The 26,918-nt window shown below is 33.7% G+C and overlaps 1 protein-coding gene and 1 pseudogene across 2 annotated transcripts; both read left to right on the top strand.

The window, feature by feature from the left end:
* Nucleotides 1-6,399: 6,399 nt before the first annotated feature.
* LOC133690157 (L-ascorbate peroxidase 2, cytosolic-like) lies at nt 6,400-9,814 on the top strand (annotated as a pseudogene).
* An 8,327-nt stretch (nt 9,815-18,141) lies between these two features.
* LOC133689859 (probable LRR receptor-like serine/threonine-protein kinase At1g67720) lies at nt 18,142-26,918 on the top strand. Of its 2 annotated transcripts, XM_062109933.1 has the most exons (15): nt 18,149-18,532; nt 19,745-20,276; nt 20,599-21,104; nt 21,263-21,395; nt 21,536-21,607; nt 21,719-21,787; nt 21,875-21,946; nt 22,239-22,304; nt 23,205-23,359; nt 23,444-23,685; nt 24,493-24,619; nt 24,689-24,757; nt 24,884-25,070; nt 25,497-25,632; nt 26,344-26,918. In XM_062109933.1, exons 1-15 carry the CDS (start codon nt 18,460-18,462, stop codon nt 26,677-26,679), a joined length of 2,775 nt encoding a protein of 924 aa, XP_061965917.1. In that variant the 5' UTR covers nt 18,149-18,459; the 3' UTR covers nt 26,680-26,918. The 2 variants fall into 2 exon arrangements, with proteins under 2 accessions (XP_061965918.1, XP_061965917.1); XM_062109934.1 differs by lacking the exon at nt 26,344-26,918 and having other exon boundaries at nt 18,142-18,532; nt 25,388-25,526.

A 26,918-nucleotide genomic window follows, 5' to 3' on the forward strand; every position in this document is an offset into this window, starting at 1 on the left:
AATAATTATTATTATCATTATTTTATTCCTTTCAGTTATTATTCTTTTCTCCCTTCTAATTAATAAAGATGAGTGAAAAAAATATTGAATCATCTGGGATGAAATCAATTCTTGTTATTGTTCAATCTAAAGGTGTTTTTAATGCAGGAATCATTCTCACTGAATCAAAATATGATGTTTGGTCCCAGTTGATGGAGATGCATATTGCAGAAAAGGAGAAACTCTCCTATATTTATGGCAAGACGAAGCCACCTGCAGAGATAGAAGATGGATATGAAAAGTGGTATGCTGAAAATCAAAAAGTGAAAAGGTGGTTATTGATGTCTATGACTCTAAAAATTATGAAGTGTTACCTATGCATACCTACTGCCCACGAAATCTAGAGTGCTCTATCAAAGGCCTTCTATGATAGAAGTGATGAGTTGCAAGTTTTTGCCTTAAGCCAAAAGGCCTTCACCGCCAAACAAAGTAGCAATTCTCTATCTGAATATTATGGAGAATTAACTGAGGTTTTTCGAGAATTGGACCATCGTGATAAAGTAATCATGACAAATCCTGAAAAAATTGTTGCATACCGAAAATCCATTAAGCGACTTATGGTATACATCTTTCTTGTTGGATTGAATGGTGATTTGAACAAGTTCGTGGGGAAATACTATGCAAGGAACCAATTCCAGACTTAGAAGGATGTTATTTTTTGGTCCGACGAGAGGCAGTTCGTCATGCAACTTTGAAAGGAGAATCTGGAAATCCAGAAGCTTCCGCCATGATGGCTAAACACCGATCTAATCAAAACTGGCAAAACCATTCTAAGACCAACAATGGCACCGACAAGTCTACCTACAAATACACCCAATGTAATCAAACTGACCATACCAAAAGTCGGTGTTTCGAACTTGTGGGGTATCCTGAATGGTGAGATTATAGTCGTGATACACGGAAGAGGAATTCAAAAAGGCTCTCTACGGTAGCAATTACAGAAACAAAAATTAAGGATGATGTTGTTGCAAAAGGCCCCTGTACTGGTCTTAATTGCAAATAACGGTGGTAAGGTTTTAAATATTTCTACACCTGTTTTCAATAGTGAATTGATAATTGATTTTAGCGGTACAAATCATATGACATTTGATTCTAGACAGGTCTCAACTCTAAATTCATCCTTATAAAAATTTGTTTCTACTACCAATGATGCTTCAACTCTAGTTATTGGGGAAGGATCTGTGACTTTCACTAGTACTTTGAATTTAGACTCTATTTTAGTTGTTTCATTGTTAGATTACAACATGTTGTCAGTTTCTCAAATAACCAAAACTTTATCTTGTGTTGTAATTTTTGGCCTGAATTTTGTGTGTTTAAGGACATTTGAACAAAGTAGACGATTGGGTATGGTATTAGGCAAGGGAAGTTGTATTACGTAGACTTGGTGCCAACGAGTTCAAGCGAGTTACTAAAAGCCTTAACAGTGGATGGCTCTGAGGGGGAGAAAAAGAAATATGAAATTTGGTTATGACATCGGTGTCTAGGGCATGCTTCCTTGGGGTATTTGAAGAAATTATTTCCTAATTTATTCGCAAAATTTAATATTTCTAGTTTCCATTGTGATGTTTGTGAACTGGCAAAGAGCCATCGAGCTTCCTTTTAGTTATGTTTGAATAAAAGTCCACTCCCTTTTATGGTTATACATTCTAATGTCTGGGTCCATCCAAAGTTACTACTTTGAGTGGATCACGTTGGTTTGTTACTTTTATTGATGACTGTACCAGAATGATCCGGTTATACTTGATGACATCCAAAGGTGAAGTGAATTTATTATTTTAGAAGTTTCATAAAATAATTGAAATTCAATACAATGCACAAATTCAGGTTCTCTGCAGTGACAATGAAGGAGAATATCAGAGTTCTGAACTTTAACGGTATTTGGAAACATACAAAATTATTAATCAAACTACTTGTTCTAATACACCCCAGTAGAACGGGTTTGCAGGGCGAAAAAATCAACATTTGTTGGAGGTTATTCGAGCTTCACTAATAAAAGTTCATATGCCTTTATCTTATTAGGGAGAAACACTTAACTTTGCAGTATATTTAATTAATCGGGTGCCCTCTAGCCGTATTAACTTTCAGACACCATTCCAAGCTCTTAGTGATGCAATTGTAGCCCCAATAGTCTCAAATTTGCCTCCTCATATCTTTGAGTGTGTAGCATTTCTGCACCTCCATAAACATAAGTGCTGTAAGTTGATTTGAGCGTTACGATGTGTTTTTCTCGGATATTCTACTCATCAAAAGGGATACAGATGATATCATCCTCCAACTCGACGAATGTTTATCATAATGGATGTTGTTTTCTATAAGGACTTAATGTATTTTTCCCCTGAGCTTGAAATTTAAAGGGAGAACCATAAGGGAATTTAGACTCTAGATTATGATGTCCTAAACTATAATCACAATTCTGAGGAAAATGAATCCCCTGAATTTGGTAACTTGGATGTGGGCAACTTGGATCGAAGTGGTATAACCTTGGATTCAAGTGGTGACGACTCACAAACTGGACCAGTCAATCATGAAGTGGGTAAATTGGATTTAAGTGGTATGTCTTTAGATACAAGTGGCGATTAAAGTCTAGAAGCTAATGATGTTGCTCCTCTGTCGGAGTCAAACCCTTGCATAATACCAAACCAATCTTTTGCTGCAGATGTTCTTGATGTAGTTTTAGAACCATTTCTAAAACAGCTAACACAACGTCACTCCAGAGGAATTCCTAAACCCACATATGAATTTGAACTTTCTAGAAAAATTAAATATCTCATAAGTCATTATGTGTCTAACAATCGGTTGTTATAATCAAATATGTCATTCGTAAATCAATTATCTATTGTATCTATTCCTAACAGTGTGCAGGAAGCCTTAATTGATCCCAGGTGGAAAGCAGTTATGAACGAGGAGATGAAATCCTTACAAAAAAAAATGAAACCCGGGAACTCGTTGATCCTCCACCAAGAAAAAAACCAGTTGGATGTCAATGGATTTACACTATGAAGTACAAAATTGATGGCACAATTGAACACTTCAAAGCAAGACTGGTGGCAAAAGGTTACACCCAAACCTATGGGATCGATTACACGGAGACATTTGCACCTGTAGCTAAAATCAACACAGTTCGAGTCTTGTTATCTTTAGCTACGAACTTGGATTGGCCATTACAATAATTTGACATAAAGAATGCCTTTCTACATGGAGAATTGTCCGAAAAAGTTTACATGGTTCTCTCATCGGGATGCATGATACCAACAAAGCTGAGTCATAAGGTGTGCAGATTAAAGAAATCGTTGTATGGGTTGAAACAATCTCCGAGAGCATGGTTTGGAAGGTGCACAAAGTCTATGATAGCTTTTGGTTATCATCAGAGCAATTCAGATCACACTTTATTCTTGAAGAAACAACAGGGTAAGATCACTGCACTCATTATATATGTGGATGATATGGTGGTTATAGGAAATGATCCTGAAGAAAGAAAGGCCCTACAAAATTACTTGTCCAAAGAATTTGAAATGAAAGATTTAGGTGATTTGAAATATTTTCCTGGGATAGAAATGTCTCAATCTAATAAAGGGATCTTTCTATCTCAAAAAAAGTATGCCTTAGATTTATTACAAGAGACTAGTATGTTAGCATGTCAGCCAGCTGAAACACCAGTGGAAGAAGGTCTGAAGTTATGTGTTAAGTCCAACCAGGTACCTACTGATAAGGGAAGATATCAAAGACTTGTAGGCAAATTAATGTATTTAGCGCACACACAACCAGATTTGGCATACACATTGAGTATTGTTAGCCAATTTATGCATAATCCTAGAGAACAACATATAAATGTAGTTATGCGAATTTTAAGGTTTCTGAAGGCTGCTCCAGGAAAGGGGATTTTGTTCACTAAGAATGCAGATTACCAAAGCATAGATACATATACTAATGTTAAATGGGCTGGAGCTATAGATGATAAGTGATCTACTTTTGGTTACATTACCTTTATAGGAGGTAATCTCGTTACATGGAGAAGTAAGAAACAGAACGTTGTTGCTCGCTCTAGCATAAAAGCTGAATTCAGAGGTATGACCCCTAGACTTTGTGAAGCATTGTGGCTAAAGCTTCTCTTACAGGATCTAGGTTACCAATCTAGGCAACCAATTCCACTCTACTATGATAATAAAGCAGCATGTGATATTGCCCATAACCCAGTTCAATATGATCGTACAAAGCATGATGGATAGAAAAATTGTGGAGTTGCCTAAGATTCGATTTGAGGACGAATTGGCTGACTTTCTCACCAAAGTAGTCTCAAATCAAGTGTTCTCAAAGTTTTTAGACAAGTTGGGCATGTGTGATATCTATGCACCAACTTGAGTGGAAGTGTTGAGATTTTATCTCGTCTAATCAGGAATTATACAAGTGTAAGATTCTATATTTGTTCCTTGAATTAGGATAAATGATTCCTGTAATTTATTTTCAGATTTCCTTGTATATTTAGTTTTCTATGTTGATATAAATTTGTATCCTATAAATTGTATGATTCATATTTAATTAATACAATGAAAATACAATTATGAGAACAAACAATATAATCATCCAAAACAAAAACAATAGGGTGTGTTTCCTAATTAAAAAATATTTTCTATTTTTATTTCTAGTTTCGTTTTCCTTTTTTAGTTTTTATTTTTTTTAATAAAAAATTAGAAAATGTGTTCATTTGTTAAGAATGAGGAAAAAAAATTTTCATTAAAAAAACATAAAGATTACAAGTATTTTTTTATAAAAAACTAAAACCATTCTTTTTTGTTTTGTATTTGGTATAATCTAATTATAGAACAACTTGTTGTATTTGGGTTAATCTAATTATAGAATATTAATTTTATTTTATTCAAAATTATCATGAAAAAATTATATTATTAACAAATAAAACTATATTATATTTATAATAAAAATTAAATTTATGACGCTAATTCAATATAAAAATATATAAAAAAATAATTTTAATATCTTACATTGCTAAAATGTGCTTTTATATAAAATTAAAAAAAAAATTGTTCATGTTTTGTTTTTCATTTAAAAAACAGTAGGAAACTTGCAAAATAAATCATGGAGAAATTCTTAAAATATGTTTTTCAATATAAATTTAAAAAATTGATAAAATAATTTTTCTTTTATAAATGAAAAAATATTGTATTTAATATTAATTTATTTTTTGAAAAATATAAAAAATAATATATTTTTAAAATAAGCTAAAGGGTGTGGGGAATTCACTGTTCACCCACACCCAAAGCCCTGTGGATTACAATAGTAATCCACAGTGTATTTCTTTCTTTTTCACTTTTGTTTTTACACTTTTTCTTCTTTTTTTTCACTTTTTTTTTCTCACTTATAGTATATTATTTTTTTTTCCTACAGCACTTTCCCTTTTTTTTTGGTTTTTTCCTAAAATTATATTTATCAATTTTTTTTAATATTAAGCTGGTTAAAAATTTTGCTTTGTAATTTTTTTTACTCACAATGTATTACTTTTTCTTCTTTTTCTTCACTTTTTTTAAAATTTTGTTATGATTTTTTAATTTTTTATAATATTGATGTAATTGAAAAATAAGTTTTGTAATTTATTTCTTTTCATTTTGCCTTTTTACAAGGTTAAAATGGTTTATCTATTTGTTAGGGTAACCCAAGCTGTTCCGGTTTACAAGTTTGGTGAGATTTATTTTCTTTTTAATTGAACTGGACTTTGTTATTATTTATCTCATATAGTTAAAAACAATAATTTCAGGAAACAAAAAATCATTATATATAAAGCTAAAACATGTATTAAAAGTACTGTAGTTTTCGTTACATGTTACTGTGGATTGCTATAGTATTGAGAATTTAGCTTTATATTTTTTTTTGTTTTTTATTAATAGAAAAGTTAAATTATGTGGCGAAATCACTCTATCTTTTCTCATAAAATACTGTGGATTGCTATAAATCATTTTATTCAGTCTCTAAATTTTTTATCACCAACACAACTTTTTTTTTTCTATTATAAAATATTAGTTTTATTATAAATTTAATTTTTATTACTTTACTGATTTATAATTATAATAATGATTTATAATTATAATATTATTAAATATATTTGTTTTATAAACTCGCAATGTATGGACTTCTTGTTTATATATATTTAAGAAAAAAAAAAAAAAGGAGGGCACGGTTCCGAAGTCACTGAGATGACCCAGGAATGTTTTTCAATCGAAACCACAATAGTCTAAAAAAAAAGAAGACAGATGAGCACTTGCGTCATTCTGTTCCACACGTGGCGATATTTGATTGGTAGTTTATTTTCAAATCATGTGCCTGTCATTTATTCCAGCATGATCTGAGCCGTTCAAAGATAGCCGGCCAAAGCACAACCACGCGACCAATTATCTGACAGAAAAGTCCGACGACCAGAAAGGTTGGATGGAAGACCAGAAAATTATTATAACTCGTTAGTTCACTTCAGCTCTGGTTTCCAGTTTGTAAGGTAGAAAGAGAGAAAGAGGCCACCATTTTCATCATGGGCAAGAGCTACCCTACAGTGAGTGAAGAGTATCAGAAAGCAGTGGAGAAATGCAAGAGGAAACTCAGAGGCCTCATCGCTGAAAAACATTGCGCTCCTCTCATGCTCAGATTAGCGTACGGATATCTCTGTTTTTCTATCTGATTTTTTTTTGGAGAGTTTGAGAGGAGTGAGTGGTAGTGATTGAAGTATGTATGGGGTTCTATATATGTGTGTGTGTTTTTGTTTTTGTTGATGTAGATGGCATTCTGCTGGTACGTTTGATATCCATACAAAGACAGGAGGACCGTTCGGGACGATCAGACACCCAGATGAGCTTGCTCATGGAGCTAAGCTAACAATGGTCTTGATATTGCTATCAGGCTTTTGGAACCCATCAAAGAACAATTCCCCATCTTGTCTTATGCTGACTTCTACCAAGTAATGTTTGCCGTGCCTTTATTTGATTTATAAATTAATAATTATGTTTTCTTTTTCTTGATTTATTTATGATTGAGGTTTTTGTATGTGTGTGTTTGATTTTCCGTGCAGTTAGCTGGTGTTGTTGCTGTTGAAGTTACAGGAGGGCCTGAGATTCCTTTTCACCCTGGGAGACCAGTTAAGTGATTAGATCGTCGCTTAATAATTTATTCTTCATCTGTTCTTTGTCATTCGTGTTTTTCCGCTTTGTTTTGTGCCTGTTATTGATGTTCTTTTTATCTAGAAAAAAAAAACTATGTCCAAAGTTCATATATCTTGATCAGTTTAATAGGATCAAGCTCTAGATATGCGCACAAGGATCTTTTGGTGGTCTGATGGTTTTCAATTTGATCTGAAGATCATATATTTGAACTCATAGTAATGCAATAAGTTTGGTAGAGTTTGATTACTTTGTAGGTCATTCAGGATGCAGCTAATGAAGTCTGTTCTTTGTATGGTACACCACAAAGGAAATTCTATGGAGGAGGAAATGCTCTGGATTTAAGAGCTTTGCTCCCACTGCTGCATTATAGGACTAACCTGCAATGCATGCGCTTTTGTTTTTGGATGAGTTTCCAAGTTTGAATTCAATGGACAGATATAATTTAGTGGCTTACTGATATCAGTCCTTGTTATCAAGGAAAATCGATTGGTTCTGAGTTTACCAAACGCCTAAATGTTTGGGAGGGAAAGTGAGTAGTGTGAAATGATTTTTATTTGTGAAACATCGTGCAGTGCTGATTGTGGACTTGAAAATAGATGATGTGCATGGTATAGTCCTTATATGGTAAAGATTGCTAGTTGTACTTGTTTGCTCCCACTAAAGATTAGGTTGAGTTTAGCTCGTACTAAATAGTGCAAGCTCTGCCCAGTTGAGTTTCCTTCAACTCCTTTTATGAATTAGTTAGCTTGAACATGGTTCATTATGCTAGGTGGTGACAGGCCAAATGTGTTAGAGAGAAGGGGTTGGACAATAATGATATGGATTCCTTGTACTGTGATCGATTAAAGATGTTTGCTCATAATTGGAGCGAAATGTGAGGTCATATGGCACAATTAGATACAATCTATTTAAAAGCCATTGACTGTAGTTCCTGATACCTGGAATTAGTTCAGCACTTTTCCTTCATTGCTTATGTGGCTTTGATGGGATGTGGACGGCTGTTCAGATCGAAGAAGAGCTTATTATTGGTTGGGATATGATTGCAAAATGCAGTATATTTTCAAGTTTGTTTTTGTTTTTGTTTTTTCTGTTCTTAGAGCAGTATGATATGAATATTCGTAGAGTTGTAGAAATAGGAATGGTATGCCAGAAAGAAACCATATATATTAATGCAAATTCTGACAACTGTCTCTAACGACCATTGTGGCATTTTGCTCTTGTTGATGTTATCAGCTGCCTTTTCAGAATTCATGCTTCAGTTTTTAGGGTAGTACTAATCAACCTTGCATTTGTTCAGGACAAGTCTGATCCACCTCCAGAAGGTCGCTTGCCTGATGCAACCAAAGGTTTGTCCTAGATGAAAACTGAAGGAAGTCATTATAATATTATAATTATGTTTCAAATGAATTTCATGATCTTTTTCTGTCACTTCAGGTTCAGACCATTTAAGGGATGTATTTGGCCACATGGGTCTCAGTGACACAGATATTGTTGCCCTATCCGGTGGTCACACTCTGGTCTGTTCACAAACATGGAATTAAGTACAGAACTTTCTTCTTATTCTTTTTTGTTGATGTGTACTATTGGTGTTTGCACATATATTTACAGGGGAGGTGCCATAAGGAGCGTTCTGGATTCGAGGGACCCTGGACCCCCAACCCACTTGTTTTCGACAACTCCTATTTCAAGTAAGACACATTCAGCTCCAGAGATGTTCTTTCCAGAGATGTTCTTTCTTGACATAATTCTGTCTGGAATTCAGATCTTAATGCTTGATTTTGCCAGTATGTGATTGTCTCGCTGTTATCCCCACAATCTAATAACAAATCTGTCGTTCAGAAAACAGGATGCAATCAAGTAACTGATGCAAATTTTGATTCTGTTGAGCAGGGAACTCCTCAGTGGAGAGAAAGAAGGTCTTATCCAGCTTCCATCAGACAAAACTCTTCTGGAGGATCCAGTCTTCCGTCCCCTTGTTGAAAACTATGCTGAAGTGAGTGTCTGGTCATTTCTTCTAGATATTAGCTTATAAATTTTCAAAAGTTGCATTAGATGGAAATTTCATCCTATCAACTTGACAATAATCTGGTCCTAAAGTGTAATTATCAAGCTTTGACACGGTGGTGGCATTGTTTCAGGATGAGGATGCCTTCTTTGCAGATTATTCAGAAGCTCATTTGAAGCTGTCGGAGCTTGGGTAAGCAAAAAAGCAACTTTCAATTCTGTCTCTCTTTAACCAGTTACCTTGTCCATGTAGTTTTGGTGTCTCTGATCTTCTCCTAAATTTGTCCACTGCTGCAATTGCATTTCAGATATGCTGATTCTTAGTGAGGGACTGGGACTAGGCTCATGAAGCTGCTGTTGTGTGTCTAATTGCTGGAGGTTTGTCTATTTTCATGGTTATGTTCTTAGATCAGATAAGACAAGAATATATGAAAATGGCTATGGTGGTCCGTATTTGTATGTTTCAGTGTGTTGTAATATAAACGTAAGCGAGCTGCCTTTTATGTAGTGCTTGGAGATGGAATTGTAAAGGTTGTCATACCAGCCAGTCTTATGGTGCGGCCAATAAATGGTGGTAAGTTTCCATCCATGGATTATAAATTTGCAATTGCTTACACAGATGGTTTTCATACTAGCCAGACTTGTGCTTGGTGTTCGGCAGCTGAAATGATAATTATAGGGTTCTAGCCTTCTAGGCATGGGCAGGGCTGGTTTTTCTGCTCACCGGAAACCATTTCCTTCCTCATCTAGCATCCTGAACTTTTAAAAATAATTTTAAACAAAAAAAAAAACATACCGCACTTCCCAACAGGAGGTCAGAGAGCATCCGGCCTCACTTGCGGGAAAAGCCTAATTTTTTAGCCATGGCAGGGAAGATAAATAATAAATAATAATAAAAGACATAGTGATTAGTGGATTTATTACCTGATCTAGTCAGTGGTATGCATAGGTTGTTTCATCTATTATTTTTGCCTGCTGTCCTGAGAATTCATGATCTCAACTTTAAAAATCCGTGCATATATTCTGGTAGCTCGTGATCGCTAGATTCTCTCAGTTTAGAGGTTGGTTCTTCTGGCTTGGTAGGAACGACATGTCTCGCAAATTGTGAAGAAGACTGGTATAGATTCACTCCATCACACATCGAGATAGCTGCTTCCTGACGAATGAATAACAATTTTGCTTGTTAATTTAGATGGTTCCCTGGCGATTTGGCTGCTCGATACTGCCAAAAGCTTTTTAAAATTTATTTTTATTCTTATTAAATATTTCTTTTGAATATTCACGAGTAAGTATTTACATATTAGGTTAATATATAATTATTCAAAAAGTAATTGCTAATATTATTTGAAAAAAAAAATGATATAATGAGATAATTATTTGAATATCCTTTCAATAGTCTTTATAATAAAAAAAAAACAATTAAACAAACAAAATAAAGGGCCGTTATAAAAATAAGGATCAGGCTAGCTTAGTTGAAATAATAGGCCTCTATGCATGGCCCAAAAATACAACTGTTATTGGGCCTGAAAGCCATGTTGGGGGAGAAGTCCAAAATGGTTTCACTAGCTGATTCTTCTCGGAAAAAAGCGTTCGCCTTTTTTTTTTTTTTTAATTTAATGGACGACATGACATTTCTTTGCACCGTCACCGGAGCAGCATTGAAAAATTGGTGTCGAAGTTTTTACCCAAAAACCCAGTTAGAACTTCTTTGTTTTCACACAATATGAAAAACAATTATATAGATATTTAAAAACCCAGTTATAGCAACAAAACATTCTAATCATTGAGAACTCAAAATCTTAACTTTTTTGAGGTATAATTTATTTTTTTCTATCATAACTATCGTAGTTTTTTTCTTAAAGTTAAATTTATAAACAACAAAATTAAAATTTTTAGTGGTTGGAATTTGACTGTCGAAGAACTTTTTTTCTATTAAAATTTTTCAAATACTTCATATTTCAATTGAAACGTAATAAAAATAAAATTTATGATAAAAATATAATAAATTAAAAAAATATAGATGAAATATGCAAAAAATAAAACTTAAGGGTGGAACTTTTGAACTTCTATTATGAAAAAGGGCTTTATTTTTTTTTATGTCAAATTTGGTCCCTAATCTCTTAATATTTTTTAAGAAAAAACAAAAAGCTAAAATTATAATTGATCATTAATTTAATTCTAGAACAAACAACTAACAACACATAAGGCAACCTGGAAAAAAAACCTCTAAACATATTTTAATGAATAGAACCATGAAAATATAACTGCAAATGATGAAATTGAAATGTAATAAAAATAAAATTTATGACAAAAACATGATAAATTAAAAGAATATAGATGAAATATGCAAAAATTAGAACTTAAAGGTGGAACTTTTGAACTTCTATTATGGAAAAGGGCTTTGTTTTTTCTTTTATGTCAAATTTAGTCCCTAATCTCTTAATATTTTTTAAGAAAAAACAAAAAGCTAAAACTATAATTGATCATTAATTTAATTCCAGAACAACTAACAACACATAAGGCAACCTGGAAAAAAACAACTCTAAACATATTTTAATGCATAGAACCATGAAAATATAACTGCAAATGATGAAATTAAAAAAACAAATAAATTATAATGACCGAACTATAAACTGTACAAATTATGGGACCAAAACGTAAAATTTTGGAAAAAATACACAGTAAATAAATGGTTAACTGGGAGTGTGATCTAATTTACTTTTTTGTTTCTTTATTAATATGTTAGTTTATTAGTGTTAATAATATGTCATAAGTCACTTAGCATTGCCAGCATTTGATTGGACCGGAGAGGCTATTTAATTTTAGTTACAAAAGTTAATTTGGAAATATCACATGTCCATAAAACACACAAAGTCATGCTACTGATAAATCATAAACAACACCAGTGAATTTCCTGGAATTGACATGGAATATCATTTCAGGACCTGCCTTTAATAACGAACTCATCACAAAAAACATACTAAAAAAAATCAGTGTTTCCTCATTATTCACTACTTTGGATTCTCATGGTAAATTTACCAAATTGTTCTTTAGAGGTATTTTTTACTTTTCCATTAAATATATTTGGTAATGTAGAATTGATAAGGGTATGTATGTCTTTTCTTCTGGATTGCATCATGTAAAATCTAAAATACCCTTTGAAGCAGTATTTCAGTTTGCTTTGGGAAAGAGATTTTTTTTTGTTTTTTTTTTAGCACAATGAAGGATGTGGAGGATGTTCACACTATTTTGGCGGCGTGTAACGTCTCCTTCGATCTTTAAAAATACTTAACTATTATCTCATGAGAAGTGTCTCGGGGCGACGCTTCTTCCTAACCGACGTGTGTTGTCAGCATCTCCGTAGTTAGGCGATGACTAGATTATTTTTTCTCCACCCTCTTTTCTCTCTCCTCCACCCATCTAAAGTTCAAAAATATTCTAATTTTTTGTATTATTTCAATTGTGGTCCTTGTTTTTTTTTATTGTTTTATATTTGTTTTAAAAAACATTTATAATTTTTTTTCAATTTCATCCTTTATCATTTTATTTTATTTTTATATCAGATTCGGTCCTTTTTTTTAATTAATATTTATTTTGTTTTTCACTCTTCTTCTAATTGATTTTCTTTTCAATTTCATACCTGATTTTTTATATATATAATTTGGTCACCATTCTTTTCATTATAATTTCTTTTGGTTTCATTTATTTTTTTAATTGATTTTTTTTATTCATCCCTTATTTTTTTGTATTTTCATGCCAAATTTGATCTTAATTTTTTTAATCGTAGTTTTTTAAACCCGATTCAGGGGTCAACTCCGGGCAAATTCTGAGTCATAGATCGAGTGAGTTGACCAAGGTTACACAAATCAACTTAGCCCGAAAAAAATATTCAACAGGTTTTAAAAAATATTATTAAATTAGTTAAGGTTATTAAACCGGTCGACTCAATGACTCAATTCTCTAATTTTTTTTTAATTTCAAATTTTGCATAATTGCTTTTTTCTTTTTAAATAACCCCATTCACAAGGCATTTATCTACTTCATGAGATGGACCTTCAGCTATCTCCAAAGAGACAAGATAAAAAAAATTATGTGCTGGGCCAGGTACGCGCAAAACCCAATTCTTGGGAAATGGATATATGGTTGGCATACAATACATATGATGAGCTGGTTGGTACCTTCACGTTGTTTCTTTCTCAGAACCATGGTGTTCGTCAGCTCTTCAAATACTTGCGCATTAAGAAAAGTTGACCGTGTAGATTATTGTCATAGAAAAAGACGAGTACGTGCTCCAAACAAGCTTGAGAAAACCCACCTGTAACGTTTGATTCCATGATCCCAAAGCCTAGATGGTGAGGAAAAAGGCACTCAAGGGCATTAAAAAAATGAAGAGAGATCTGTGCTTCTTTTTGTAAAGCCAGGACAAAGCTATTCTTTGATAAAAGGTAGGCCTTGAGGCACCAATCTTGTTGAAAGTTTGCTAAAGTAATAAATAAACAATGAACGGTACGGGGATCGATATGGGTTTCCCTTTTGAGACCACCATGGATGATGAATCACAAACTCTCTTTTTGCTTAAAACAACTTGCATTCTGGGACAGATCGATTATAGAGATCCATTTCAAAGGTAAAACAAGATAGTAATGACAAATTCAGAGCTGAAGTTTCCACCCAGACCAAATGGCTGGATATACACAAGATGCTGCGGGGAAGAAAAGGGTGAAAACGTTTTTCTATTTTGACTCGGTTTTTAAGGCTGTTTTTAAAGAAAATGATGAGTCAATGGACCATTATAAAGATAGAAACTGTTCATCACTTAAGTTAGGAGGATAGAAATTACATGGAATTAGAATTGTTTAAAAGTGTGGTTGTAATTGTTTTTTTAAAATATTTTTTACTTAAAAATATATTAAAATAATATTTTTTAAAAAATTATTTTTGATATTAACACATCAAAATGATCTAAAAATATTAAAAAAATATTAATTTAAAATAAAGAAAAAAATAAAATAAATTTAAAATTTTTTAAAAATAGTTTTAAAATACAAAAACAAACAAAAAAAATCTCTCCATCCCATTATTGGATCCTCATGTTTTGCCGATGTCGTATTTCATTTTCTCAATTTGTCCATGTAAAACTATCAAATTCTCCTTAAATATTTCCATAAGAAGAAGTTTGTCTTTAATTTAGTGGATTAATATCAAATCATTTTGAACGCCACGAACTATAAAGCTAATCTCGAATGCTATACAGAAACCCTTGCTAGACAATCAAATTCATCACAGGTAAGAGTAGTTAGTGCCTGTGCTGCTGTGTCTCCTTCAACAGCAGTGGCTTTTCCTTTTGGACTGTTAGGTTGTTTTAATTAACATGAGCTTGTTTAAATATTAATGATTTTATTCAAATATATAAAAATACACAGCCAGTTACGAAGAACAGTATTTTTAAAAAAAATCAGACACAATCCTTTTGCTTCACTAGTAAGCAAAGAGTTACGACGTTGAAGGGTAAAAAAAAATTTACAAGAAACTTTTTCTGGCTTGTTTTTTGTTTTTCATCCAAGATTTAAGAAAATATGGTTTTCTTCTTATTTTATACATACAATAACACTTAATATTATCCAAAAAAAATCAATAAAAAATATTTGATTATTTACAAGTTTACCATTATATTCATAATTTCTCAAAATAAATCCCTTTTGGGCATTTAATCAAACAGTTTATGAGCAATAAATTTTCTGAAAGGGTTATGGAACTCCATGTCCTTAAAAAATACCACCAAACTTGAGCAATTGAATTTCAATGAGATACCACTACATGAACAAGAAAGTTACTATCAATCCTTTTCAATGTTGCATGTGCATTTCATTAGGTAAATGGATCTTCTTCTTTTCAACTTTAACGATCACTCTCTTATTTTACGATCATTTTCTCACTGCATTGGTTAGGGTAACTTCCACATCAATGTTCATGTCATGCCTATGTTTTTATTTTAAATTAAGGATATTCTCAGGCCTATTTGATATTGAATTTGTATTTTCACCATTTTCAGGATAGAAATCGCTACTATCTCAACCAATAATTTGGTGGTCATGTATATGTAGATGTAGGTTTATTAACAAATAATACTTTTTTTTTTTTATTAACGTAGGTGTTCGAGTTAGCTTACACGTACCTCGATTAATCTCACGAACTATGAAGTTAATGACCATGTAAACCTCCAGTGACTTTGAGGGAACTCAAACTCGTAACTATTGAGGAGTAAACACAAGACCTGATCAGTTGAGTTACCTTTTACTAGTTGAGTTAACTCTTTTTATTTTTTAAATTTTAAATGATGTAGTTAAATGATTGATTGATATTATAAATATATCCATTACTAATTTAGATATGAGACTCCAACAAAGTTATATACATACTAATGATTCTTTCTTTTTTTCCTTTGAAAAACTTTCTTCTTTTTCATTTTCATTTTGACATATTCCTTGCCTCCCTATTCCCTGGGTAGTCTTTTGTTGAGAAAAGAAATCAAAGTAGTATATTTTATTTTGAAATTGAATCAATACAATCACTAATTATGGAGGAAATTAAATAGCATATCAAAAAATAAAATATTTTTTTTGAGTAATTATAGATTGTAATTTATTTTCATAATTATTTTGTTATATATATATATATATATGTGTGTGTGTGTATATATATATCTACTTTTTAATTAGTTGATTATAATTAAACGTACTATCAATAAAATTTCTCATTTTTAAAATCATTATATTTTTTCCGTTGGCTCATATTTTAGCCATCTTACAAGTCACCCTGCCTTTGTATAGAAACTTAGCTGTATCTGAAACCTGGATTGTTCAATTATATCCATGCCCACCAACGAGAACAACTGGATTTCGTTGAAAAGGCTTTAATTTTTTTTGCGGCGGCGGCGGCGGCGGCAGAAGAAGAAGGTAGTTAAATGTTAACAGTATCTAATCCCCGGCCATTAACAGCTTGGAGCTGCCAAAATGGAACTAATTAACACCTTCACAATTTTGACAAAAATGGTCTTCCATTTCCACTTCTCCATAAAGTCGACGATTCTCACCAGCATTAATGATTAATAAGTAGTGTGATTGAGCCATTATGTGCACAATCAATCTTGTATGTTACCTTAGTACTTTTACTGGATAATTCACCCGTAACATGCTGCGGGTAAAGTTTAATTTTTTTATAGAATATAAAAAAAAATATTCAAATACTTTAATATTTTTTTAGTGAAGAAAATTAAATTATACGGGGGTTAATTTGATATGATTTGATTGGTCTTATAAGTGTAAAAATAATCTAAACGACTTGTAAAAATATAATTTACCTCAAAAAAAATTTAAGATGAAATCGATTTTTTAATGTTAAGATAAGAACATAATGAATTAACTCGAGTCAATTGAGGTTAATATGTTATATTCGCGACCCAAGTTATGAGACTATGATAACCCCATACAAAGTTAAATGAAAATAAATTATGAAACCTAATTCCCAATCAACTCAATGTGGAAATATAAAATTAAAAAATAATTAATTAAAAAATAACTTAAAAAAACAAGCTGCGTTAACCTATCAAATCAGCGACTCGAGTCATAAAACTAAGATAACCCCATGGAAAGCAAATTGAAATAAATTATGAAGTCTAATTCCCAATCAGCCTGATGTTGAAGGATGAGATTAAAAAAAGAAATCAATTAAAAAAATATAAAAAATAACATGAGGATATCCTCCAAACCCATGACATGGATGATGAGACCGAGATAATCTCATGAAAAGAAAATAAAAGAAAATAACTTGATTAAACCAGGGCTAACCTACCAAATCTACAACTTAGATTATAAGATTGAGATAACTCGATAGAGAGCAAATCAAAACAAATTATGAATGTCAATTCTCAATCGACATTATCGAATCCAATATTGAACAATAAAATTTATAAAAATTTTGATTAAAAAAATAACAAAAAAATAAGTCAAGTTAACTTAAATTAACTCATTAAACACTATTCTCGAGTTATGAAATCAAAAAAACCTGAAAAAATAAAATTAAAATAAATCATGAAACTTAATTACCAATAAAAACACAACATTAAATATATAGCTATGTAATATCTCCTTGTATGCTTGATTTTGCTCAATTAGTTATCTTGGTTTTACTCGAAAACAATGTACTCATATCATAATTACTTTTCTATGAAGTAATTTCAATAAATTAGCAGGATTTAAATCTGTATCATGCACCTATCCAAACAAAACATCATACGTGTGGGGAATATTTTTGAAAATCCCAAGTGTGTCACTGGACACCCACAGTTATCGTCCATCAAATAATTATTAAGCAAAGAAACGTTTAAGCTTGAAGGGCTCATCTCCAGAAATAAAAATTGAGTAGATAATGTCTTGTAGACAAGACATGCCAGGTATGAATGACAGAAAGAAAGAAAGAAACCACATTAGTCAGCAAATGGAGTCGTGACCTAAACCTCAAGCAGTGCTTTTTCACAAAATCCGTTCAAGTCCAAACCATAACAACGGTTCCGGCTCGTCTGGGATGACGGATCAGCCTGTTTCTTATCAAATTTTAATTATTATTTTTAGATAAAAACAATTTAAAAAACAACTCTTAAACTACCCACAGTGATGTGACTTGACGTGGCAAGAGAATAATCATGGGACCCTCGAAGTCCTCCTCGTTTAACTGGTTAGAGAACCTAGTCCTTTCACCATAACCCTCCAAAATTTCCCACCCATTTGATCAAGTCCCAGCAAGAGTCTGGATTAACTAAATAAAGCCACTTGCTGGGTCCCACATGGCCAACTCCCCAGTCTCCACCTCACTTGCCACCATTGCCAAAAAGAAAAAGAAGAAGAAGCAGAGAGACATTGATAAGCTTACGATATGGTGTATGATTGACTCTATGACCACAGGCTCCTGGCTCTCAACCACTTACTCTCCCTAGAACATTCGCATTCGCATTCGCATTCACACCCTCTCTCGCTAGAATCAAAACAGACTGGTGCTAACAGACGCTAGCATTTATTTTTCTTTTGTGTAGTGTACTATAAAAAAAATTAAAAGAAATCTCTGCCTTTTTCTTTTTATCCCTGTCAAGAGGACTGTCAGTGGCTCTCCTCTCTTTTATTGTTTTGTTCTGTTGTTTCCCTCTTTGCCTTTGCCACCGTTTTTATTTCTATGGTTCTAATCTAAATCAGCTTCTCTAGAGAAGATGGGGTCTAGGCTTCTGCTTCTTTTCTCTCTTCTTCTCTTCGTCCTCGTCCACGCCTCCTCAGCTCAGCCTGGTACGGTGCTACCTCTTTCTCTCCCTCTCTATGTAGTATAATACCTACATGCTTGACGAAACATTCGCATTTCTCGTTGTTGGTGATTATTGATTTATCGCTCTTGATTCTCTTGAAGATGAAGTTCAAAGACATCATTTTTATATGGCTATAGGTCAAGGGAAAAGAAAAAGAAAAAAAGAAAAGAGCTTTCTTGTGGTTTCGATTGTCCATTGTTTTTAATTTTTATTTCTTTATGCAGTACACAGTTCTGGGTTTTTTTTTTCATATAAATGTTTTGGTTAGTGAGTAGCAAACAAATAAATTTACGTGGGTTTAGTTTTGACATTATATTCATCTTCCAGTGCATTCAAATATTTATTTGATCAAGCCAGCAATTATTAACTAGCTATTTAATAGTTGGGAGACATAAATTTTCCTGTTTCTATGTCGCATCTGGAAGACTAGAATCTTTTAATTGTCATTTACGTCTTACTATATGAAAATTTCACCAAACCATCAATGCAATAGACGCTAATTAAAGTAGCAAAATTTGGGGGGATTTGGTCCCCCGTTAGAGACATTAATTGCTTAAAAACATTAAGAGTTTAATACAAAATCGGGTGAGCCGCCCATTTGGAAGGCACAATGCTGAGTTCTTTGAGTGTGGTGTGCATATAATGCATCTTTTTACTGGTAACATCTTTCCGGAGATCTTACAACTAGCAACGTAGCTGGCACATGAAAGGTCAAATTTTGATTTACTCTTCTGTGATTTGAGTCATTTTTTTTACCGGATTTGGGGATGGTTCTATGTCTCTAATCATATTAATTGTTAAACTAGAAACGATGATCTTTTTTCATGTTAATGTAAACTATGGAATGATAGTAGAACTGTACCAGCTTGTGGGTTGCTTTCCAGCTACAATCTTACTTTGTTTTTATTTATCCTTAAAGGTAATGAAAATGTAATCAATACTTGAAAACTGCTTGATTCATCAGTTTAGGCGGTTGTTTACTTGAATTACATACTGTAGCACGCAGGCATGCACACACCTTGGCCTGGGAAGTGAAATAGTGATTGTTCATTCTTCCTTTTCCTGGAAAATGTTGTCAATAATTCTTGATACAATGTCAGCTAATTTGTGTTTCTGACACGAAAATCCTGTTTCTGCACGTGAACAACAATGTGAAAATGTTTACATTTTTTAACCTATGCTTGAACTAAAACAGGTTTTCTGAGTGTGGACTGTGGGGGCCCAGTAAATTTCACTGATGATCTTGGACTGTCGTGGACTTCAGATTTTAATTTTAGTTACGGAGCAGTAGCAAGCATATCAGTTGCAAATGAGACACGGAAGCAGTATACTACAGTGAGACATTTCCCTGCAGATTCCAGGAAGTACTGTTATAGACTGGATGTCACTAGTAGAACAAGATACCTTTTAAGGGCAACCTTCTTGTATGGTAACTTTGACAGCAATAACGTTTATCCAAAATTTGACATTTCTGTTGGGCCAACTCATTGGTCTACAATTGTCATTTCTGATGCTAATACCATAGAGTCTACAGAGCTAATATTTCTGGCTTCAAGTTCTTCTATGAGTGTATGCCTATCAAATGCTACAACCGGGCAGCCATTCATATCTACCCTTGAGCTCCGACAGTTCAATGGTTCAGTTTATTATACAGAATTTGAAAACCAGTTTTATCTCAGTATGTCAGCCAGAATCAATTTTGGTGCAGATAACGAGGCTCCAATTAGGTATGCTCAAAATATCTGGTTCAAGGTGTAACATATTGTAATTTTTACCGATGTACATTTATCTGAATGCTTTTTCAAGCAAAAGCTGCTTAATCTTTAAGAGAGATAGACTATGAAAAAATACATTACTTTATTTAAACTTAAATGATACACAGAAATACCTCCATTCCTCATGGTTGAAATACTTTTGCTTGGGAATTTGTGGCCGCTATGGCAGTAATTATGTCAGTTTTTCCTTTCAGACACAAATCTTACTACCAATATATATATGTGCGCACATGCACTTGTGTTATAGAATAACATAACTCTGTTCTGTTTTCAGGTATCCTGATGATCCATACGATAGAATATGGGAGTCCGACTCTGTGAAGAAAGCTAATTATCTTGTTGATGTTGCAGCTGGTACCAAGAAAGTATCAACTGACATGCCTATTGACGTCAACATTGATGAAAGGCCTCCTGAAAGAGTGATGCAAACAGCTGTAGTCGGCACAAATGGATCACTAACATATCGGTTGAACTTGGATGGTTTTCCTGGTTTTGGGTGGGCTGTCACATACTTCGCTGAAATTGAAGATCTGGATCCTGAGGAGTCCAGAAAATTCAGGCTGGTACTCCCAGGGTACCCTGATATGAGCAAAGCTATTGTCAATATCGAAGAAAATGCTCAAGGAAAATATCGTCTTTATGAACCTGGATATACCAACCTGTCCTTACCCTTCGTATTATCTTTTAGATTTGGGAAGACTTCTGATTCTTCCAGGGGACCCCTTGTGAATGCTATGGAGATACACAAGTATCTTGAGAAAAATGACGGTACCCTAGATGGTTAGTGGAACAATATGCCCTGCATGCATCTGTATCATTTTGAAGCATAAGTTCTGCTAACTTTGAAACCTAATTAAAGCATATCCCACATCCCATATCAATGCGAAATTTGAAACCTAATTGAAGCATATCTGATGCTGAATTTGCATGAGGTGCAGGATATGTTATTTCTCGCGTTATTTTATCCCACACAACAGAAGATTGGGCACAAGAAGGCGGTGACCCATGCCTGCCAGTTCCATGGTCATGGGTGCAGTGTAACTCTGATGCCAGGCCAAGGATTGTTAAGCTGTAATGGTTTATCTCTTTCGTGATTTGATTTTATGCATTTACAGATGATTCCTTCATTTGTCCTAGTTTATTCCCACACCATGTTTGAAGAGAACTGTACGTTCATTTGGTTAAATTAGCTCTTGTACCTTGTTTGGCAGCTCTTTGTCTAGCAAGAATTTGTCTGGGAATGTTCCTTCAGGCTTGACGATGTTGACAGGTTTAGTTGAATTGTAAGTTTCAAGCTGCTTGTCCTTTGGCTAGATGCTGGATTTAGATTCAAGCTTACTACTGTAATAGTTTAAACCCCCCACATCATTATTATCCACTTGTCTTATGGTCAGATGGCTCGATGGAAATTCACTGACTGGTCCTATTCCTGATTTTACTGGATGCACAGACTTGGAGATCATGTAAAGCAAGATGGTTCTCTTAATCACGGTGTTTAAATCTTAGTTTTATTAAAATGTTGACCTAATATGATCCTCCATGTCTGACAGTCATCTCGAGAACAATCAGTTGACAGGTGAGCTGCCATCCTCCTTACTGAACCTACCAAATTTGAGGGAACTGTAAGTTTATCAGAACTTGGATGTCAGTTATATGAAGAACTATGCATAATCTCTCATGGGAATTTAATAATTAATATCTATTTCTACCTTGACTGGTGAATGATGATTGGAAGCAATGGCACGACTTCTTCTTTATATGAACCTATTTTTGGTAAAACTTAAAAGAAACACAAAATTATAAGTTTAAGTAAATAATTCATCACATTGTGTGTTTTTTCTTTCTTTCCTTCTTTCTTTCTATTTTACTCTATAGTAAAAGAATTTATTTGCTTCACACATGGGATAATTGCAGATATGTGCAAAATAATTTGTTATCTGGAAAAATACCATCGGGTCTCAGTAGAAAGGTGGCTTTGAAGTGAGTCTCTCTCGCCCTCTCTCTCTCTCTCTCTCTCTCTCTCACACACACACACACACCCCACTTTGATATGTTTTGTTAGTATGCTAAATTTTGCATATTATTGATCATGGCCAAATAATTCATTATTTAGACAACGATGTTTAATTTTATTTTGTAGCAGACTAGCAGTCATGTACAAGATGCGGTACATCTTTCTCAACAATAATGAGAAGCTCTTCGACTATCTCTACACATAATAAGTACATAGCCATAGTCAATTGAAGTAACTATTTAACAACTGCATGCTGTTTAATGTGTTGGTCTTTTTGATTGAGGTCTTCTAATATATTCATTGTGTGTCAGTAAGTCTTTCAATACTTTAGTGTCCCATTTTCTTTTATCATTTCTCCCTTGTAGTTTTTGCTTGCGTTGCCATGATTGATCTAAAGGTCTGTTACTCACTTCTGTGCATAATCCCAAAAGGACTAGTCAGAAGCAGGAATTGTGTTACAGGCTCCATGTAAGGTCTGTGAAGGGCAACCTCATACAATCAGGATTTTTCTTTAACCCTATCATAATATCGAAATCTTCCCACTCAAATCCTTTTCCGGTATGGTTCGCTGAACTGGGGTTGCAGTGCTGCAATCCACCATGGGACTTCCAAGTTGGCTTTTATACATTTATCATGATCCAAGGACATGCTAGCCACAATAACGATTAACCCCAAGAGGCCTAGTCCGAAGTTTCTTTGAGACTTCTCCTTATTGCCTATGTAGCCTAGTTACCTCACACCAATGGAGATTCTATACGTCTCATGTCAACTTCTTTGCTATTGCACTTCCAATTACATTTTTGGAGTACACTTTTTTGGGTGCATCTAATCAAATATATTTAACTCTGTTTCTTGTTTAACAACAGCTACTCTGGAAACATTAATCTTCATGAAGGAACCAGAAGAGGGAGGCACATGGATATTATTATCGGTTCGTCAGTTGGAGCTGCTGTTCTTCTCATAACTACAATAGTGTCTTGCTTGTTCATGCACAAAGGAAAGAAAAGACACCCTGACCAAGGTATGGCTATAAAACAATTTGAAGTTTCTGTCTAGCCTGCCAGACTTCTCAGATGATAAAACATATGTAACTTCTCTTTTCTAGAGCAACTTCGGGATTCCCTGCCCGTGCAAAGGGTAGTTTCTTCCTTGAGAAATGCTCCTGGTGAAGCTGCTCACTGTTTCACAACCTTTGAGATTGAAGATGCTACAAAAAAGTTTGAGAAGAAAATAGGCTCTGGAGGTTTTGGAGTTGTGTACTATGGAAAAATGAAAGATGGAAGGGAAATTGCAGTGAAAGTTCTAACTAGCAATTCCTACCAGGGAAAGCGAGAGTTTACAAATGAGGTAAATTTTCACTTTACTGACCTTCGTTTAATATTGCAAGTGAGGATACTTATATTCATACTTTTTGAATATTGAATTGTGTTTGTTATCACTCATTTACGAAGCTGCTTTGAGGTTAATATGATTTTACTCTTTTATAGATATACACTGATTAAAATTGTTTAACCATTGAACATACAGTGTATTTTTGTTTCTAACTAGATGCCATCAATCATGAGCTCTATTTGAAAATACATTTTGTAATTTTAAAATAAGATTACATTGTCAGTTTTGGCTTAAAAACTTTTTTGCTTTAATCATTTTTTCAGTCCCCAACTCCATTGAATCTGTAAGATGTAGAATTTCTGATTAAAATGTCGATGTTTTGTTTCGAACCAAGGTTCCTAAAGATTGCCACAAGAGTGACTTAGCCTCTTGTAAATCAAAATACCTGAAGCTGCATAGAAAAATTCAGTAAGATACACGAGAAACCATGAACATGTAGAACTTGCACAGTTGAGCTCCTTAATTCTTTAATAAATGTTTCTATTGCGTATTAGACAAAGGGAAATTAACAAGTCCCAACATTCCTAGTGTTTGAAGTGCCTAGTTAATAAATGGATAAAATCCTCTATATTGTTGACCTGAATTTGTAAACTATGTAAGAGTTAAAACTGACATGGAAACACACATACATTTTTAAACTTCATGCACATATTCCTAATAGGAATATTGTTCTCTAGGAATTTATTTTGTTTGTGAATCAGCTGTATTGGGTAGTATATTTTTCAGCTGGAGCTGAAACTGTTATGCTGCCATTTGGCACAGGTGACTCTTCTTTCAAGGATACATCACAGAAACCTGGTACAGTTTCTTGGATATTGTCAAGAAGATGGGAAGAGTATGCTTGTTTATGAGTTCATGCACAATGGAACACTTAAGGAACATCTTTACGGTAATTTCAAGTGTTTTTGAATTGGTCTAATTTAAATTTTGATACTCGCCATTTCTTACACTTTGGCAGGTCCATTAAAACGAGGAAAAAGTATTAATTGGATCAAGCGCCTTGAGATTGCTGAAGATGCTGCTAAAGGTTTATGATAGGCCTATTTTTTTTTTCCTTTCCCGAAGATATTATCCTTTGCTATGGTGAAGCCTCTCACTTAAATTAGAGTTGCAGTTTAAGTGCTGGACTGATCTTGTTTCCATGCTTGTTCAGGGATTGAATATCTTCATACAGGTTGTGTTCCAGCCATTATCCATAGGGATTTAAAAAGCAGCAATATTCTTGTTGACAAAAACATGAGAGCTAAGGTTGCAGATTTTGGCCTTTCAAAACTTGCGGTAGATGGAGCTTCACACGTATCTAGCATAGTTCGAGGCACCGTAGGGTATTTGGATCCCGAGTAAGGTTCTTTTATTTAGTTTTACGATATATCAATTTAAGCAGTATGATCTGAGAGAATTGATTATGTTGCTGCTTCTGCATTGTTAGATGGTTCTGAACATTGAAATGCTGAGTTATTGTAAGTGTAGTGGCCTTCTTGTTAATTACCTGCTTACAACAGACAGATAAAATGTTAAGGATATATTTAAGTTTGAGACTTGACATTTGTATCTTGAACACTGTTACTCACAATGTCTTAGCTGTAGATGTGTTTGTTCATGGTTGTTAACTTGCCGCATTCGTGTTTCTTATAGAAAGTTATTTTAATGACTACAGTGAAAGCCTGGAGTCTAGAATTTGTTTGAGTTACACAAACACTCTCTGCTGACATGGGTGCTTTGACTGTTATCACTTGCATTCATAGTTTCTGCTCTATGATACACAGGTATTACATCTCTCAACAGTTAACAGACAAGAGTGATGTTTATAGTTTTGGTGTCATTCTCCTGGAGCTGATGTCTGGTCAAGAAGCCATATCTAATGAAAGCTTTGGTGTAAATTGTCGCAATATAGTACAATGGGTAAGCTGGTTGATTGTTCAAGGACTAGAGGCTGGGAATTTTAACCACTTGTCTTAGGGAACTTTATCATTGATGATCATTATCTGAAAAACCAAGTCAAAATTAAAATCATGTTTAGCCTGACTTATGCAAGACTTTTAGTAATAATCCAAAAATCTCTATAATTGAAATCACCAAGTTACTTTTGGCAGAATGCTTTAAGCTGAATAAATATGTTTTGTTATTATTATAAACATGCTTTATGTCTTTGTATCTCTTCAATGAACTTTGTTCAAAATCAAGAACAATTTTTTGAAGTACTTTTGTTTAAGCAAAATTTTACTTAAATCTATAACTTATATACAAGTCAACAGATAGTTTCAATCAAATAATGCTGAGTTATAATTTTTCCTTAGGTCAAAAGGGCTGAAAATAACTCAATCGAGGTTGTCCAATAAGCTCTAAATATCTACGAAGTGCATAGTATGGGAATGCTAATGGTTTCATGAAATTTTAAAGCTTTAATAGGTTTTTTACTTTGGTTTGTTTTTTCACTTTCTGTCTGTTCCTGGAAGAGGTTAAAATCATTCATTTATTTGAAGGCGATAAGTGAATGGAAGTTAAACATATTTGGAAAAGCTTACTTCATTTCCTTCAGAACTTAATTCTTTTCATTTCAGGAAATTGCTATCATTGTTGAAAGACTTAAATAACTGCATGTTTGCATGACAGGCAAAATTACACATTGAGAGTGGGGATATCCAAGGAATCATCGATCCCTCACTGTGTGGTGAATATGACATCCAGTCAATGTGGAAGATAGCAGAGAAAGCTTTGATGTGTGTCCAGCCTCATGGTCACATGAGGCCATCTATTTCAGAAGTTCTCAAGGAGATCCAAGATGCTATCTTAATTGAAAGGGAGGTGACAGCGGCAAGAGAAGATATCTCTGATGAAATGTCGAGAAATTCTGTTCATTCTTCACTCAACTTGGGTTCTTTGGATTTGGGTGGAGCCGAGAATTACCTGGCGCTTGACGAGTCCATTGCACAGCCAACCGCCAGATGATTCTTTTCATACTCAGGCTTGTAATTACATTTCCAGCACCGGCAGTGAAAAAAAAAATTTTGGGTTCTTTTAGTCAAATATTAGTACTGCTGTAATAAAAAATCAAATCGGCACGGGTGGTTCTGAGAGCAAGTGCTTTGAACTTAAAATTTGAGCTTGCAAATTATTTGTATTCCCATTTGTTGTAGATCTATTCTCTCATGGCAAAGAATACATGGATCTTCCCCGTCGTTGTGGTA

This window comes from Populus nigra, chromosome 3, assembly GCF_951802175.1.
Source record: "Populus nigra chromosome 3, ddPopNigr1.1, whole genome shotgun sequence".
NCBI classification, from domain to species: Eukaryota; Viridiplantae; Streptophyta; class Magnoliopsida; order Malpighiales; family Salicaceae; genus Populus; species Populus nigra.